Source organism: Tupaia chinensis, unplaced genomic scaffold, assembly GCF_000334495.1.
Source record: "Tupaia chinensis unplaced genomic scaffold, TupChi_1.0 Scaffold000515_1, whole genome shotgun sequence".
Lineage (NCBI taxonomy): Eukaryota > Metazoa > Chordata > Mammalia > Scandentia > Tupaiidae > Tupaia > Tupaia belangeri.
The window spans coordinates 7,605,243-7,624,404 of record NW_006160028.1 but is presented as its reverse complement, the minus strand read 5'-3'; the positions used below and the strand labels follow the sequence as shown (position 1 = coordinate 7,624,404).

The 19,162-nt window shown below is 42.0% G+C and overlaps 1 protein-coding gene and 1 pseudogene across 1 annotated transcript; one reads left to right on the top strand and one right to left on the bottom strand.

The window, feature by feature from the left end:
- Positions 1–1,965: 1,965 nt before the first annotated feature.
- On the bottom strand, positions 1,966–19,001 carry SMCO1 (single-pass membrane protein with coiled-coil domains 1). Its single transcript, XM_006156778.1, has 3 exons — positions 18,848–19,001; positions 8,455–8,604; positions 1,966–2,474 (listed from the first exon to the last, which is right to left on the bottom strand). The coding sequence occupies exons 1-3, from the start codon at positions 18,895–18,897 to the stop codon at positions 2,030–2,032; spliced, it is 645 nt and encodes a 214-aa protein (XP_006156840.1). The 5' UTR covers positions 18,898–19,001; the 3' UTR covers positions 1,966–2,029.
- LOC102488577 (BCLAF1 and THRAP3 family member 3-like) lies at positions 3,902–6,958 on the top strand (annotated as a pseudogene).
- Positions 19,002–19,162: the final 161 nt, after the last annotated feature.

The window sequence follows — 19,162 nt, the reverse complement described above, 5'->3', positions numbered from 1 at the left end:
CAGCAACCTTAACCACCATGCCGCCAGCTGACCCATCCTTATTCTTTTAAATATTCAATTATGACCTGTTTGCTATCATTCACATCTCATGCCTTCATGCTCTTGCTTTCTCAATTCATCCTACATGGGTTGTTTTGTGGCTTCCCCTCTTTCGAGAATCAATTTAATGCACTTTCTCCAAGAAGTATTTCCCCCATCACACAAATTCACCCAGTCATATATTGCCTGGTAATCGTGATTTTTATTGTCATCTTTTTGTTTTGTTTTGTTTTTATTGTAATCTTATTATGTAATTTCTACATTTCGATTTCTATTTTCAGGTGCTTATGTCTTGCATATATTTTATTGATTCTTCAGGTTTCCTTGGCCTTGTGAGCTTTCTGAACCCACAGTCACTTGCTATGCCTGCCACTGACCAGTCGCACTCCTGGGATCACTGGCTTCTCCAGCCATTTATGAACAATGCAGGAGCTGACTTCCCAGTGGCCATGAGGAGGGCCTGGATGATGCATGCCAGAAATGTGAGAGCACTCCCCAGAGAGCAACTTTAGCCACTGGAAAACAGTAGATTTAGTGAGTGCAAAAGATAAATTCCCTTTTCTTCTTTAAAGGCAGGGTTTCCTCAAACTGTGTCTGGAGAAGGACGAGACTGAATGGATGTACCTGCAGAACAGCCTGCTGTGTCTCGTGGCCCATCTTTGAGGTGGGGCATGAGGTAACACACGCCTGGTACTACCTCATATCCTTCTCTGCCTAAGTTCCTTCCAGTGCATCTCATGACTCTAGGCATCCTGAATTTGCACCTCAAATAAGAACATTAGCACTTAGTGGATGGCAGGTGGCACAGTGGTTAAGGCACCAGACTCCCACCTGGCTGACTGTGGTTTGAGTCCTGGACTTGGCGGCTTGCTTTCTTTCTTCCTTCACTCCCCCTGTCTCTCTCTGGTCAAATTAAAAATCCCTCCCCCTGTCTCCCTCTGGTCAAATTAAAAAATAATAATAATAAAATTAAAATAATAAAAAAACACATTAGTACTTAATCTTTATCTCAAGGACAGGGTCTACATTTTTTATTGTTCTGTTATTCACAGCACCTAGCACAGGGCATTTGGTATTCAATAAATATAAATAAATTGTCAGTATGTGACAATTCCCTTTCCAGTATAAATAACTATTGTACTGTACTTGAGAGCAAAGATACATCAACATATCATTTGTAGCTCCTCATGGTATATATGTCAGGGACGTTAATTGTTTATTTGTATTTAAATAGGTAATACATTCACATGTTTCAAAATTCGAAATATACAAAATGGTTCACAGTGAAAAGCTCTCCTCTTACCTTTGACCACCTAGCCTTAGTTTGCTTTCCTCAGACAACTAATATTATCATTTTCTTATATATTTCTGCAGAATACATTTATGACCATAGTAGCTAATTTGCATTGCATATTTGTCTTTTTTCTACTTAATAACACATATTAGAAATAGATATTTAAGGGACCAGCAGTTGGCATAATGGCTATGTTGCTGGACTCCCATGTAGTCGACCACGGTTCAAGTCCCGGACCTGGTGGCTTATACTCATGCCAGGGGTGTGGGCATGTGTGCCCAGGATCCCAAGAGGAGAATGGAGGAGAAGGGACTGGGACGTGGCCATCTCCCCTGGGGTGTGATTTCTCGCTTTCTGTCTCTCTGTCTCTCTCTCTGGTGAGTGCATGTGCCCTGTAGCAAAAAAATAAATAAATAAAAAGAAAGAAAAGAAAAGAAAAAAAGAAACAAGAAAAAGAAATAGATATTCAAAAATGAAAATACATCTTGGTGCTAACTCTATAGCATTATACAAAGAACCTCTTTGTTCTTTTATATGGCTATACAGAAAGAATCCACTGTATCAATTTATAATTTCTTAAACACTCTTCACTTTTTATTCTAAAAATTAGACAAAAAAAATTAAATTGTGTGTACATTTCTTCTCCATTTGCAAGATGAATTACCAGAAGAGGAACCACTGGGCCGTAGGGTAACATTAGTTTCTGACTGATGGTATCAACCCTTTTAGGGATGATTTTTGCTCTTCAGAGGTCCTCACTGCTTTCCCCTTCTCGATGACCTGAACAGCCCTCAGCAAACCATCCTGCAGCATCTGGTTCTTTACCATGTTCGTGACCATGAATGTGACATCCCTGATGTACATCTGTCTCACCTTAGCAGGATAGTGCTCTGCCTTGCTACCGTGTGCAATGAAGAAGGTACAGAGTGCTGTCATGTCTCCTTCCTGCAGCCCACACTCCTCCAGGACAGACTCCCACACGAGTCTAATGCGCTTGTTCTTGACTTTTCGTCTAAGGACAGAGGCTAAGGTGGGGAGACCTCTCACTAGGTCTGGCAGCTTCTCGAGTATGCGCGTGTGCAAGAAAGTAAGTACTTCAATGACGTAGCTGTATAAAATGTTCAATTCCATCGGAGTGAACCTGAAAAACATGGGGAGAGCTTCTTAAACAGTAGAATACTGTATGTATAAATATAAAATAAATTGTATTAGGATAACTCAATACAAAGTCATTAAGAGAGCCAGCCGTTGTATTTCAGAAAATGTTCTAGGATTAGAGCCTGCCTGAACTGGACAGCTGAGTTCTCGGGTCACCCACACGGTAAGTTCCTTGATGATGGGGAGGAATATTATCTATTTCTGTGTTAACAAGACTTGGGCAAGCAAGAGACTTTGTGATAAGATGTGTACCACAGTGCCTAGCTTATAAACAGATGCTCAAATTAATTGGTTTTGAGTTAATGAGCCTAAAAAATGTAACTTTTTCATAATCCACTATTGGAACCATATAAAGAAATTCAAGGACTTAGCATGGTGGTGCACAGGTAGTGCCACCATTTGGAAAACTGGAAGCCCCTTGGAGGCCTGAGTGTGGGTTCTAGGCCACTCGAATAAGCTGGACAGTTGTACGTGCCTGTAATTCTAGCTAACTGGGAAGCTAGGGCAAGAGGATCCTGACACAGCAAGACCTGTCAAAAATACTGATCTCCAGCTCAGCCTTTGGTGCAGCCAGTAACGTGCTAGCCCGCAGAGCTGAAGCCACACACAGACTCTGGTTTATGTCCCCAGCCCAGCTGTCCTGCAGACATGCCAGGCATATGTGCACATTCCCAGGACCCTGGTGGGTTGGAGGACTGGAGGAAGGAGATCACAGAATAACTGAGTCCTCTCTCGCTCCCTCTCTCTCCCTCTCACACACACACTCTATTAGGAATAATTTTTTAAAAATGCCTATTTCTGTTTTTCCCTTTTTCTTTCTCTCTCCCACTCTCAGTCTCATTAAGAAAAACAAAAAGGTCTGAGGATGGTGGCATGTGTCTGTAATCCCAGCAATTTGGGAAACTGAGGCACGAAGACTGCAAGCCTGGCCTGGGCAACAGAGCAAGACCCTAAGGAAGGGTCTTGAAGTCTAACAAAGAGCCACTTGGGGTTCTGGGTGCCGCGGCCTGGCTAAGGTAGCTGTGGTGTCACTTCTGGAGGTGGCGACGGCCCTGTGAGGGGCAAGACCCGAATGGCGGGTGTTGGCAGTGGCAGCGGTGAACGGGACTTCTTGGCCCGGTTTCAGTATCTTTTTGGAAAGAGGCAGTGTATAACTAAATGAATTGAACTGATTGTACATCCCCAGCATCTCAATGTGGTCTGGCCATATTTTTAAAGCATTATTTAAATTTAAACAAAAAAACTAAGAAGAAACAGCTGTTACAGAGATCTTATATAGATAGCCGACAAAGCCTAAAATAGTTACAATCTGGCTGTTTGTAGAAAACATTTGTTGATTCCTGATTTAATTCATTTTATCTTGATGACATTCCAGTGAGTGTGAAAAGTGAATGTGCCCACAGCTAAAGGATGGCACGGTCGAGATCAAGATCAGCCAGGTGGAAATACAGGTCTTTATCACCAGTACCTAGAAATTCTGAACACTACAAGCAAAGATATTCTCATGGGCAATATGGCTGTGAACATAGAAGGCTCCAAAAAGACCTGCTGCTTGGAGAATGGGTAGTGAGAAAAATGAACAGAATAAACACGATTCCTTCTCGTGGAGATAGACATTACCGATCGTTTATTTTTTTTTTTGGAGAGGTATTTGCTATAGGGTGTGTGCACTCACCAGAAAGACAGAGAGAGACAGAGAGACAGAAAGTGAGAAATCACCCCCAGGGGGGAGGGCCACGCCTCAATCCCTTCTCCCTTCTCCTCTCAGGATCTTGGGCACGCACACACATGCACCTGGCGTGAGTTTAAGCCATGGGACTTGAACCGCGATAGACTACATGGGAGTTCAGTGACTTAGCCATTACACCAACTGCTGGTCCCATACACTACTGGTCTTATGAACATCAATAACCTTCCCCAAACATAAGAGGGAACTCTTTAGAAATTGTTTATATGTATTCATCTCACTAGTATATTTGCCTGGAAGAGGGGATAGTAAGAGAAGATCTGAGTATATGCCCAAATACACAGAGAATGTATCCTACAAAGAGCATGAAAGGAGTCGTTATCCCCAGAAAGTTCAAGGAAGGTATATTCCAGATGATCACAGAGTTAGAGGAAGTGAAAGAGTAGGGAATCCACCTCGGAGGGTTTTTTTTAGATCTGAAGGAAAGTGGCATGAAGAGTTGAGACACCAGAGGTTACAAAAAGAAAAATATTCCCAGTCACCTAGAAGAGGCTCTGAAGACTTTGAAACATGGAGCTCTTTTCAGAAGAAGTATCCTGGGACCAGCAGTTAGCATAATGGCTATGTCGCTGGACTCCCATGTAGTCTACTGTGGTTCGAGTCCCAGACCCGGTGGCTTAAACTCATGCTGGGCATGTGTGCATGCATGCCCAAGATCCCGAGAGGAGAATGGAGGAGAAGGGATTGCGGTGTGGCCATCCCCCCGGGGGGTGATTTCTCATTTTCTATCTATCTGTCTCTCTCTGTCTTTCTGGCAAGTGCACGTGCCCTACTGCAAAAACCTCTCCAAAAAAAGAAGTATCCTGAGGATCATGATTTCAGAAAATATAGACACACAGCGGAAAGACCTAAAGTGTGGAAAGGTTGAAAACAGAGCCTGTCAGGAACCCAAAGTGGAAGCCTGAACATTCTTTTCTACCTTACCAAGAGAAGAAAGATCAGTGGAATATCAGACCCCAAACTCATCGACCTGTGGAGAGGGACTACCCAGAGACTAGTTCAGCAATCTTTGACTATTGCCACATGAGCCCTCTGATGGGGACCAGGACTTTTCTGGTGGGAGAACTCAGAAGTATTCTAAGGAAGATAGGAAATACAGTTCTCAAAAAGGTTCTGTAAATAGAGAGTCAGGTTGTTTTAATGCTGGAAGAGAGGGAGAGACTGAAGATGGGTCAGTCAGAGAACCTTGTAAACCACCTAAGAAAGACTACATTGCCTGCACTCATACAAATAAAAATGATGTTGGGAACCAGCAGTTAGCGGAATGGCTATGTTGCTGGACTCCCACGTAGTCAACCGCAGTTCACGTCCCGGACCCGGTGGCTTAAAACACGCCGGGCACGTGTGCGTGCATGCCCAAGATCCCAAGAGGAGAATGGAGGAGAAGGGATTGCGGCGTGACCATCTCCCCTGGGGGGTGATTTCTCGCTTTCTGTCTCTATGTCTCTCTTTGTCTGTCTGGTGAGCGCATGTGCCCTATAGCTAAAACCTCTCCAAAACAAACAAACAAAAAATGATGTTGATTTGAAGCCTGGCACTGATAAATGGAAGGAAACGAAGAAAGAAGGGGATTGCAGAAAGGAGAGCAACTCTTGATAAAAGCCAGTTCCTTTCTGATTTGAAATCCTCTCCTGTCAACCTTAGGAAGAAATCACTCACAGCTAGAGTAGATGTGAAGAAAAAAGTAGATACATTCGGGAAAAGTGAGAGCTTTCATTGAGTGTTTGAACATCTTGACTCAATTCAGAACACTGATAAGAAACCTTCAGAAGAACTTGCTCAGGAAATCGTAACAATAATCCATCAAGTTAAAGAAAATTATTTTACATCACCTGGCGTTACTCTACATGAACCTTTCCCCAAAGTACAAAATACATCTCATGCAAATGTAGATGAAATTAAATTGAGTTCAAATCCAGAAATTCACAGGAGAATAGGTATGTCTCTGGCTGAGCTTCAGAGTAAACCAACTATAATATATGAATCAGAGCAGACTCTGGTCAAAATAATAGATCCAGGTGACCGACAACATGACAGTCAGTGACGTCTACGACAAAACGAAGATGAGCACATTGTTCACACAGCTACTGCTGCAGAGAGGAATGATCAGCATTCCAGTTTTCCAAAGGTAAAACATGTTGATGCTGATGGATTCCAGAAGCCTACATTTTAGAAAATTTATTCAGACAAAAGACATCACTACTGGGAACCAGCAGTTAGCGTAATAGTTGTCGTTGGACTCCCACGTAGTCGATCGCGGTTTGTGTCCCGGACCCGGTGGCTTAAAACTCACGCCGGGCGCATGTGCGTGCGTGCCCAAGATCCCGAGAGGAGAACGGAGGAGAAGGGATTGCGGCGTGACCATCCCCTCTGGGGGGTGATTTCTTGCTTTCTGTCTCTCTGTCTCTCTCTGTCTGTCTGGCGAGCGCACGCGCCCTATAGCGAAAACCTCTCAAAAAAAAGACATCACTACTTACAAACCATCTGAAGTTGAGGGAATCTATTAAACACAAGAGGCTTTAAAAGACCTTTAAGAGCGACTTTAGAGGTAGCAGATCCCAGCCCCAGTATAAATCAGGCCTAGTACAGAAAAGCTTGTACATTCGGGCTAAATATCAGCATTTACAATTTGCTGGCCCAAGAGGATTTGTCACAGATACATTCAGAGAAAGGTTATGAGGGAAAAAAAGGAATATACAAATGTTGCCACTGAAATCTAATCTGGAATCGAGGCAAATGGAAATGACACTACAGGAGGATATTGGGGAGCATCTCTTTTGTTCGGAGTTAGAACTGACACTAAGGCACTCATACTGTAACTTTCTTGATAATTTTGTTTTTCAGTAGTGGAAAGCTGCAACTCCTTTGCACTTAATTGCTTTTAAATTACAGTATTCAATTTAAAAATTGTATTAACTACAGTTTCTTTTACAAAAAGTCAAAAGAATCACTTGAAGGGCATTATTTGTTAATGCATTTTTTTCTGAGCATAGTTTCATAGAGAGAAGTTAACCAAGCAATACCCAGTTTATATGTTGAAAGTTATACTTATGTAATAAAAACAAAAGTATCTGAATTGTATACTGTCTGTACATGAAAGAACTTTAAACAGTGGCAGCAAATTTTACACCAGATTTTTCTTTTTCTGATGACATTATAATTAAAAGTTTTCAGAAGTTTCTGAAAATCAAGGCCTCTATAATTCATACATTTCATATTATAAGAAGGCAAGAGAAACAGTGCTTCAAATTTTCCATCAGGTAGTTGCAAGTGCACTGATTTTTTAGAAATATGTTCATTCTGCTTTTTCCACCACGATTTGCTGTTTTCCCATTTCAAATACTATTGTGGAAAATATGTAAAGATTTATAATCTATAATCCATCTTATTTTTCCCTCTGGGCAAGCTTGTGCATATCATACTTTTAAAAGGCTTTTAAAAATCTGACAGACAAAAATGTCATATTTGAGAATCGTACTTTACTATGACAGCGTCACACATCCTGCAGGCACAGGTTCTGGAGTGTTTATTTCAGCTCAGTTGATACATATTGCATAGTACTGTGAGTAAGATGAAATCATTGGGATTTTAAATGAAACTTTTAGATTCCAGTACCTTGTTTCTTTATGTTTTCTGTGTTCTGCTTAACAGTATATATACATTCCCAATTAAACTTTTGTGAAATGTTTATTTGTAATAAAATAAAATACTGTTTATTCTTTCCGGAAAAAAAAAAAAAAAGAAAAAGAAGAAAAGAAAGAGCCACTTGGGCCTAGCAGGTGGCATGATGGTTGTGGTGGCTGGATCCCATGTGGTTGACTGTATGGTTCGAATCATGGACCCAGTGGCCTGAAAATCATGCATGTGTGCACGAGCCCAAAATCCCAAGAGGAGAATAGAGAAGAAGATTGCAGAATGGCCATACCCCCTGGTAGGTGATTATTTTTCTCGCTCTCTGTCAGTCCCTTGCTGGCAAATGCAAGCACGGATAGCAAAACTTGAAGAAAAAAAAAAAAGCCACTCATGGTGGCATGTACTTGGGGTCCCAGCTACTTAGGAGGCTGAGGCAGGAGGATCTAAATACAGTGAGAATCTATGTAAGAAAAAAAAAAAATGAAAGAAAGCAAATAAAAAAAGAAAGTAATTCAATTTGGAATGACCACAAGAAACTCTCACAAAGCCACCAAATGCCACTAGTCTCGTAACTGATACTCACTTGAGTGCCAGAACAGCTGTCCACAGCTCATCTTGGGTTGCCTGGTTAGCCAGAGTCTTGCTAAGATGTTCAAATTTCTGTGTCAGATTATCCTTGGAGAAGTCCAGTTCTTTGAATTGTGCTTCTAAAGCTTGGAGTTTGTTATTTACTCTGTAGAGTAAAAGAATCAAAGGTTGGGTCAGCAGGTGGCATGGAGATTAAAGCAACTAGATCCATATAGCCAACTGTGTGGTTTGAGTCCCAGACCTGGTGGCTTAAGACTCAAACTGGGCACACAGTCATGCCCAAAAATCTGGAAAGGAGAATGAAGAAGGAATTGCAGTGTGGTCATCCCTCCAGGAGGTGGTTTCTAAATTTCTCTCTCTCTCTCTCTCTCTCTCTCTGGAGAGAGTGCAGACACGCTATAGAAAGCTGAAAGAAAAAAAAAGAATCAAGCATTGGTTTAGGTCAGAGGACAAGACTAAGGCTGTGCCGTAGATAAAGGTGCTAATACATTATTTATAACCACTGCTACATCTGGGTAACTATTTAAATTTAAAATGATGAACACATGCTGCCATTTACCATTCCCTCTGGTCATCATTCTGTTCCTTCCTTGTGTGGCCATACTTTTGAATCAACTCATTACTTTGATAATTTGCCATTTTTTGTCTTTGTATTATACTTTAAAGACTATTTTATACAAGCATTCTTTGATTCTCACAACAACCATAAAAAGTGAGGTAAGTTGGGGGACCAGCAGATGTCATAGCAGTTGTGTGGCTGGACTCCCACATGGCCAACCATAGTTCGAGTCTCAGACCTAGGGGCTTCAAACTCACACCTGGAACGAGTGCATGTGTGCCCAAGATCCTGGGGAGAGAATGGAGAAGGAATTGCCATGTGGCCACCCCCCTGGGGGGTGATTTCTCACTTTCTGTCTCACTGTGTCTATGTGACTCTCTCTCTGGTGAACACATGTACCCTAAGGCAAAAACCTCTATCATTTTTACTATATTACAGATAAACAGTCTCCTCCCTGGTGAGCGCATACACCCTATAGCAAAACTAAAAAAAAAAAAAAAAAGAAAGAAAGAAAGAAAGAAAGAAAGAAAGAAAGAAAGAAAGAAAGAAACCGAGTCTCAGAAAGGTATACCCCTGGGACCAGCAGCTGATGTATGGTTACCTTGCTAGACTCCCACATAGTCAATCGCAGTTTGAATCCTGGACCCGGTGGCTTAAAACTCATGCCCCAAATCCTGAGAGGACAATGGAGAAGCAGGGATTGCAGCATGGCCATCCCTTCTGGGGGGTGATTTCTTGCTTTCTGTCTCTCCAGTAAGCATATGCACCTCATGGCAAAAATCTCTCTTAAAAAAAAAGAAAATAGCCCTAATGCCATACTACTAGCTAGTGCTGGGACCAGTATAAGATCAAGTTCCTTTCTGTACCCTATTCTGATCGTCCCAGTCCTATGCTTCCTTCAGGGACTGGCTCAAGTTCCACTGCCTTCTTGAATCCCCTTGATCTCACTGTCCTGCTTCTCTCTCACCAGGACTGCCCCTACTACCCATCACTCCCCAGTGCCTGCTTTATTTTTAGAATTAGCTTTTCTCCTTTTTAAATTTTTAAAATTTGTTTAAGATTTTTGCCATAGGATACATGTACTCATGGGAGAGGAGAGAGACAGTGAGAGGGAAAGTGAGAAATCACGCCCCCCCACACCCCCAGGGAGGAATGGCCATGCCACAATCCCTTCTCCATTCTCCTCCTGGGATTTGGGGCATGCACACACACACAGGCTGAGCATATTTTTAAGCCATGGAACTCAAACTGCAGTTGGCCATGTGGGAGTCCAGCACCCCTGCTGGTCCTAGAGTTAGCTTTTCATGAGCTAAATTGTAAGTTCTATCCCACATGGCTGACTGTGATTCAAGTCCCCATTCAGATAGCTTAAAAATCACGTGTTTGTTCCCCTAAATCCCAAAGGGATGGAGAAATGGAGAAAAAGAGATTGAGGCATGACCATTCCCCACTAGGGGGTGCTTCCCCCCACCTGTGGTGTACCCTCTGGCCAACAAACAAACAAACAACAACAAAAATCTTTTAAAATGTAAGATCTTGGAGGGAAGGAATCAGAGACCATTTCTTAGATATCTTTATGCCCGTGCCCCAGTACCTAGCAAAAGCCTTAACATAGAAGTAATAAAATATTACATTGGTGCAAAAGCAATTGAGGTTTTGGACCATGAATTTTAAATCATTATAACTAGGCCCAAACACATCTTTATTAATCAAAATAAAAACCAGTACAGTCAACACATTTTTGCCAACGAGAAATACATTTGTTGATTCTTGTAGCATAAAAATCCATGCTTTGGGGGACCAGCAGATGGCATAATGATAGTCGACCATGGTTTAAATCCCAGACCCAGTAGCTTGAACTCACGCTGGATGTGTGTGCGTGCGTGTCCAAGATCCCAAGAGGAGAATTGAGGAGAAGGGATTGCAGCGTGGCCATCCTCCTTAGGGGGTGATTTCTCACTCTCTGTCTCTCTCTGTCTTTCTGGCCAGTATACACACTCTGTAGCAAAAATCTCTCTTAAAAAAAAATCTATGCTTCAGGATTCGATGAACTCTTGGAAAGCACCTGCATTCTGCTCAATGTGGAAGCATTTTTGCTGCAAAAAGTTGTTAAGATGCTTGAAGAAGTGGTCAGGTGAATATGGCAGATAAAGCACTTTCTAGCACAATTTGTTCAATTTTTTTTTTTTTACTTTTTTTGCCATAGGGGGTACATGTTTGCCAGGGGAAAACACAGGGAGAGAGAAAGTGAGAAATCACCCCCTTTGGTGGGGATGGCCACACTGCAATTCCTTTTCCTCCTTTCTTCTTGGATTTTGGACATGCACACACATGTGCCCGGCATGATTTTTAAGCTGCTGGATCTGGGATTTGAAATGTGGTTGGCCATGTGGGAGTCCAGTGCTATAACCACTACGCCACCTTCAACTTCTGAAGCATTGGTTGTGTAACATGTGGTCAGGCACTGTCATGGGGAACTGGGCCCTTTCTGTTGACCAATGCCAGTAGCAGGTGTTGCAGTTTTCAGTCCATGTTACTGATTTGCTGAGCATACTTCTCAGATGAACTGGTCTTTCTGGGATTCAGAGAGCTGTAGTAGAGCAGACCCCACCACGCAGTGACCATGAACTCTTTTGGGTGCAAGTTTGGCTTTGGCAAGTGCTTTGGAGCTGCTTCTTCACTGAGCTGGTTGTTGCCGGTTATTGTATAAAATCCACTTTTCATCACACATCACAATCTGATTGAGAAATGGTTTATTTTTGTTGTGTAGAATAAGAGAAGAAAGCACCTCAAAATGATTATTTACTTATTTTAAATTTATTTATCTACCTGTTTATTATTTATTTTAATTTGACCAGAGAGGGACAGAGGCACAGAGAGAGAGAGAGAGAGAGCAAGCTGCCAGGTCTGGGACTCGAACCTCAGTTGGCCATGTGGGAGTCCAGTGCATTTAAGCACCATGCCACCTGCCAGCCTCAAAGTGATTTTTTTTTTTTATTTTGGGTCAGCTCATGAGGCACTCACTTTTTTGATTTTGGGTCAGCTCATGAGGCACTCACTTATCAAGCTTTTCATTTTTCCAATTTACTTCAAGTGCTGAACTAACATAGAATGGTCAGCATTGAGTTCTTCAGCAGCGTCATGTGTAGTTGTAAGAGGATCACCTTTTTTTCCTCATTTATTTATTTGCAGTCATTCACTTTACATTAATAGAATATACAAAATGAGATATTCCATCCAGAACACATTGTATATTGGCTCAATCAAGGATATTACCATACATGTCATCATCAAAAAATCATTTTCTATTTATTGTTTCTTATATATTTTGCTTTTTCCTCCCCTTGATTCCCTACCTCTCACACCCTGCCAATCTCCTCCCTTTCTCCCACTTTGTCGCTAGTATATACAGTTATTTTCCATGCCTTTAAAAACATTCAATGTCAAGCACAGCTGATATAAACATATTTAAGAACACATGTCTGACTTTCGGTGTAAATCTCAGGAGTGAAGGGAACATACTATAAAGTAGCACCTCGATGGGGCTATGGAACTTACTGCAGTCATTAAATAAGTATAATAGCTATTTTTTAATGCATTTGTTTATTTCAAGAAAAACAGTTTTAGTTTTAATAGATCAAAATTTTAAAAATGTTAAGAGAATTTGTTTAAAATTTAAAGCCAGGTGGGGCTGGCAGGTGGCATGGTGGTCGAGGTCACTGGACTCCCACAGGGCTGACCACGGTTTGAGCCCCAGACCTGGCAGTTTACTTTCCCATTTCTCTCTCTCTCTCTCTCGCTTTTCCTCTCTGGCCAAATTAAATAAATTAGTAAATGGATCAATAAAGTTGAATAAAATAATTATTTAAAATAAAAAAAAACTTGGGGCCGGAAAGTGGCATGGTGGTTAAAGGTGCTGGACTTATATATGGCCAACCATGGTTCCAGTCCCCAGCCTGGTGGCTTTTTTTCCTTGCTTTTCCTCTTTCTGTCTTTCTCTGATTAAACTGGAAAATATAATAATAATAATAAAGTTAAATAAAACAATTCTTAAAACAAACAAAAAATGTATTTGTAAAAAATCTTAAAGCCAGGAAAAAGGTTAGGATTCAGTTCAAACAGTAGGTAGATGAACCCATCAACAGTCCAAGAGAAGACAAAAATCCTTAAATAATGAAATCAAAGCATCGAAGAAAATCAGTAATGTTTTAGTCTAAAGTAAAAAAAAATTATATTTCACTAGTTCAGACTCACATAATTAATCCCTCTTCTATTGAATATGCAGTGTTACTGTGGTCTGATCTTTCCATTTAAACTCTGGAAGTTAACATTCAACTCCAGACTTGTGCCTACATTTAGGCTGGCCATTCTCTTGGTTGTTTCTTGTACTCTTATTTCTGTGTCCGACTTTATAGTTTTCCTGGTATAGCACTCTCTTGAGCACTTCTTGGAGAGCTGGTCTGGTGTCAGTAAATTCTCTCTGGTTTTGTTTATCTGAGAATGTTTTTGTCTTTTTTCCCATATGAAGGATAATCTTGCCAGGTATAGTATTCTTGGTTGAAATTGTTTTTCACTTATCACTTTGAATATATTTTCCCATTCTTTCCTTGCTCACATTGTTTCCAATGAGAGGTCTGACCTTACCCTGATGGGATATCCTTTGAAAGTAATTTGATGTTTCTTTCTTGCCAAATTTAGTATCTTGTCTCTGTCTGTGGTTTTGGTCAATCTGGCAATGATGTGCCCTGGGGAAGCTCTTCTTGGGTTGATTCTCTGTGGGGTCCTTTGTATTTCTTGGGTCTGGATATTTGAATGCATCTCTAGGTTTGGAAAGTTTTCTTCCAGGATTTCATGGAATAGATTATCAATGCCCTTATTAGTTTCTTCACCTTTGGGGATACAGATGATCTGGATGTTTGGGCGTTTAATGGTATCTAGTATAACTCATACATTCTTCTAATTTTGGGGGGTTCTTTTCTCAGTCTTTTGGTGAATTTTTCTAGGTCAGAGGTTCTATCTTCTACATCTGAGATTCAATCTTCTGCGTGGTCTAATCTGCTTTTGATATTTTCAAGGGAAGTTTTTATTTCCTGTATTATAGCCTTCATCTCTAACAATTTTGTTTGATTCTTTTTTATGATGTGTATCTCCTCTTTCAGATCATGCAAGAACTTCCTCACCTCCTGGGACTCAGTGTCTCTTTTCTCCTGCATCTTCTGGAGTTCGTTGTCTCTATTTTCTTGCATCTCTGTTAATTTTGTCAATATGAATATATTAAATTCTTTATCTGACATTTCTTGAGTTCCCTTATATTCTCTGTAGAGGAAAAGGAATTATTCTCTTCCCTTAGAGGAGAGATATTTTCTGGGTTTTCATATTTCTTGAGCCTCTGCAATGGTTTCTGGTCATCTCATGGATTATACGTTTTTTTCCTAGTTTTTGGTTAAATCTGAGCATTCAGAGGAATGCAGGAGGAGGTGACCTGCAGTCTCTAAGCAGTACCGTTTTTCTCCCTTTGCACAGCTGATTCAATGATAATTGAGGATTAATTAGTCCCTAAAAGTATTCAGGTATTTGGCTTCTGAGCACCTAGACCTGTCTGGAATATCGATGTGTGTAGGCTGAGCAGAAAAGTGAGAAAAGTAAAAAGAAAAAAAAAAAGGAATAGAAAAAAAACGAAGAGGGAAAAAAATAAGAAAAAGTAAAAAAAATTCCTGTCAAAAAAAGAAAAGAAAACCGTGTGCCAATGGGGTCGCTCAGAACTCAAATATAGATGGCTGCTGATTGGCTTGTTCTAGGGGTAGAGGGAAAGGTAGGGATTATCAAGAAAAAGAGCAGCAGAGGGAACCAGCAGTTAGCGTAATGGCTATGTCGCTGGACTCCCACATAGTCGACCGCGGTTTGTGTCCCGGACCCGGTGGCTTAAAACTCGCCGGGTGTGTGTGTGTGCGTGCCCAAGATCCCGAGAGGAGAATGGAGGAGAAGGGATTGTGGAGTGACCATCCCCCCTGGGGGGTGATTTCTCGCTTTCTGTCTCTATGTCTCTCTCTCTCTGTCTGGTGAGCACACGCGTCCTATAGCGAAAACCTCTCAAAAAAAAAAAAAAAAAGAGCAGCAAAGAGCTGAGAAGTTTTAAAAAAAATTTTAATACATTACAAATAGATAGAGAGATGGAGAGAGACAGAGAGAATAATGGGGTACCCTAACCTGGCTCCTGGTTAGATCTGGGGGGCAGGAGGGTGAAGTCTGGGCAGAGGGCCTTCGGTGGCTGTAACCCTTAATGGGGCCACTCAGAACTCCAAGAGGATCAGCTTGATGAATGCTCTCAGTTGCACGTGGCCAGCTACTTTACTCCTCATCTTCAAAGCTATTGCCTCCTTTGCAAAACTTCTAGAACCACCACTGCAGTGTACGTTCATAGCAGTTCCCGGGCCAATGCGTTGTTGATACTATGAGTTGTCTCTGCTGCTTTACAACCCATTTTAACTTAAAATTAAAAATTCGTTCAAATTAGCTTTTCATTCAGCATCATTTCTGTAGTCTAAAAATACATATAAAATTGGGACCAGCAGTTATCGTAATGGCTATGTCGCTGGACTCCCACGTAGTTGACCGCGGTTCACGTCCCGGACTCAGTGGCTTGAAACTCACGCAGGGCGCGTGTGCGTGCGTGCCCAAGATCCCGAGAGGAGAATAGAGGAGAAGGGATTGCGGTGTGGCCATCCCCCTGGGGGCTGATTTCTCGCTTTCTGTCTCTCTGTCTCTGTCTGTCTGGTGAGCGCATGTGCCCTATAGCAAAAACCTCTCCAAAAGTAAAATACATATAAAATAAACAGCAAGTAATACATTATTAGCCAAAAAAAAAAGGGAGAAATGTACATTAAAATGATGTATAACATAACTATATTTATTTAAGAATGTATCCATATCAAGTGGTAATTTTCAACAATGCCAAAATGTGATTACTTTTGCACCAACCTAATATTTCTTGTATGATTGGCATCTGTGACGTGACTGAGATGCTCAGCTTAAAAACCCAACGTGGGACTTTGAGTAGATCTGAACAGCTGTGACCATCAGCAGTCACTGTGGTACTCGAATTGTGTCTAACTGGACCACAGAGAACTGGAGTGACACACTTCACTTTCCTGAAGCCACTCACATCATCATTCGTGATGGACGTAAACACACGTCACCTCCCTGGGCTTCTATTTCCCAGTGGCCGGAATCCCTTTGTGGTTCCCCAGAATTCTACTCTCGGCCATCTTCCTTTTCCTCAGTTTCTCCCAAGCCTAATTCAGCTTTCAGTAACACTGTCTTCTAAGCTTGAGACCTGTATTTTTCCACTATGTTTTGTGCCTCTCTCCTTCTTCTTTTTATTTATTTATTTAGTTTTTTGCCATAGGGCAGGTGCACTTGCCAGAGAAAGACAGAGAGGGAAAGTAAGAAATAGCCGCCCCCCAGAGGGGATGGCCATGTGTCACTAGCCCTTCTCCCCCATTCTCCTGGAATTTTGGGCACACACACCCACACGCACCTCACATGATTTTCAAGCAGCAGGTCCAGGACTTGAACTGCATTCGGCCTTGTGAGAATCCAATGCCTTAAGTACCACACCACCTGCTAACCCTGTTTTATACCTCTCTACTTGGATAAAGATGGAAGAACTTAGAGGTCCTAAGTTGAGCCTAGTCACATGCCTCCCCCCTCAACTTCAGAAACTATTATAGAGAAACTTTCTCCTTACTTTAGATTCTATTCACACATAGATAAGACTTAGTGTGAATGGTGTGTTCTGTGGAAGCAGAAGTCTGCATGACCTAACATGCCAGCAAGGCTCTGTCTATAGGTCAAAACCATGGCATCTGGCACACTGTTAGTATGGACTTGTAGAAATTTAAGACCACTGCTTGACCTCCAGAGATGAGCTCCAGCTTGTTGGTTGGTATAAAAGTTTACTATTGCTGCAGTTCTTTGGAATCTTCTCACCCAGGGCATTCCCAGACGATTCCAAATAAATCTTAAACCACATGTTAATCTGAGTGTGGTTGATTTTTTTACTGCCATTTCCTAGCTCAGTTAGTGACCTCACTATCTATCCAATTGCTTGAACTAGAAATTTCAGACTAATTCTCAACAGTATTTTCCCTCCCCCTTAATGTGGCTCTAATGCACCCCTTCCTTCCTGTCCCTGCTGCACTAGTTCCTCACTGTCTTTCCCCTGAACCTCGGATGACAGGAACCTGACCGAACCCCTGCTTTCAGTCTTTAATCCATCCCCGTAAACTTTTTTTTTTTTTTTTTTTTAATTTGCCAGAGGACATGTGTACTCACTGGAAAGACACAGAGAGAGAAAGGAAAAACAAGTAGACCCCTTCTATGTGTCATGGCCGCACTGCCACCCCTTCTCCTCCAGTTCTTCCTCCTTTTGGGATTTGGGGCATGCACACACATGTCCTTGGAGTGTTTTTCAAGTTGCCAAGTCCCAGGCTAGAACTGTGCAACTGGCCACATGGGATCCAGGGGCCTTAACCACCAGGCCAGGAGCTAGCACACCCCCTCCTTTTTAAAGAGAGATTTTTGCTCTCTAGGTGCATGCACTCACTGGAGAGACAGAGAGACAGAAAGAGAGAAATCAGCCCCCAGTGGGGATGGCCACACTGCAATCCCTTCTCCTCCATTCTCCTCTCAGAACTTTGGGCACCCAGGCACAGGCGCCCTGCATGAGTTTTAAGTCGCCGGGTCCAGGACTCGAACCACTTTTGACTAAGTTCAAGTCCAGCAATGTAACTGTTACTCCATCTGCTGTTCCCTCTCTTCCCCCCTTTAAAAAAAAAAAGATACAGAGTATGTGCACGGGCAGATGAGAGTGGGTGAGAAGGGAGGCAACCACAATCCCCTTTCTCTACCCCTTCCAGCTCAGAATCCTGGGTGCTCAGCCCAGCATGTTTCCAGGATGACCCAGGGATATGAACCTGCAGCCAGACCATCACTCCCAGCCATGCAGGGTACTTGCCTTACTGCTGTGCCACAGCAAGGGGGCCGTCTTCCCATACTCTTCCAACATGTAATTCTGATCACAGAACTCAATTCATTACGCACCTTTTAGGCCATTGATATCTTTGGAGCCAAATTGGATCGCCTTGGCAGGAAACTTAAAATATTTTAGCCTTTGTCCCCCTCACCCCCGCTTTCTAGGATTACAGTAACCTGACTGAACCCTTGCTTTCAGTAACCTTAACCCTCTCACACAACCTCGTCAACGATTACGCATCTAGCCACTGACTGAATACAGATGCGGTTCCGAGCCTACATATGACTTAACACACATTGCTTCCTCAGCCTGGAATTCCTTCCCACATTTTCTTCCTCATAAAGTCACACGCTTTAAGATCCAGCTGAAATGTCCCTCTAGTAAAGGGCTTCTTTTCCTAGTGTCAGAGGCAAAATTGATTATCCCCCCTTTATCTTCTGTGGCCCTTTAGGAACATCACCATGAGAAAGTCAATCGGATTATTCTGTTAAATAATTTCGAATTCTGGCATTCCTACAGGCCGTGAGCTCCTTGAGGGCAGCAATCACGGTTTACTTATTTCTGTAAATCAAGCATTTAGTATTTCCATACGTAGGATGGAGTTGAAGCACTTGGGAGCAGATCTTTCTTTATTATTCATCTATGTATTTTTTTGAACCTGGAAGACTTAATAGAGACAGAATTCTAATTAGCATGGCTGTAGTTCTTTGCTCATTTCTAGTCTTCATTCTTCTCTTACCCCTCTTCACGGAATAGCAGACCCAAGCTCGTTCCCTCCCTGTAGCCCCTAGCAACCTTTTCATTGCCTCCTTCAAGGATATCAGCGTTGTGGTTTCATTGTTCATCTTCCTCGGGCAGAGTGAAAGGAAACAAAACCAAGGAAAACAAAAACCCAGCAGTTGTTTGAATCAAGGTTTTCTGCTGTCATCCACCCGGCAACAGGCAGCCCCCAGCGTGAGCATTCAATCTAAATTCTGCCTGAAAGGTCAGTCGGTACAAGAAGCTTTTAATAGCTTGTACATCCAAATATAGTTTCAAAGAACTGCTCGTGTGAACACAGGTGTCCTGGGATGCACTCTACCATTTGCCTTTGAAAATTGAGTCATAGTA

Excerpts from the sequence above, each read along its gene's own strand:
- SMCO1 (XM_006156778.1), bottom strand. The coding sequence starts at position 18,897 with ATGAACAATGAAACCACAACGCTGATATCCTTGAAGGAGGCAATGAAA. Across the intron at positions 8,605-18,847 it reads TTGAAGGAGGCAATGAAAAG|AGTAAATAACAAACTCCAAG; the intron begins GTTGCTAGGGGC and ends TTTACTCTACAG. Across the intron at positions 2,475-8,454 it reads ACAGCTGTTCTGGCACTCAA|GTTCACTCCGATGGAATTGA; the intron begins GTGAGTATCAGT and ends CATGTTTTTCAG.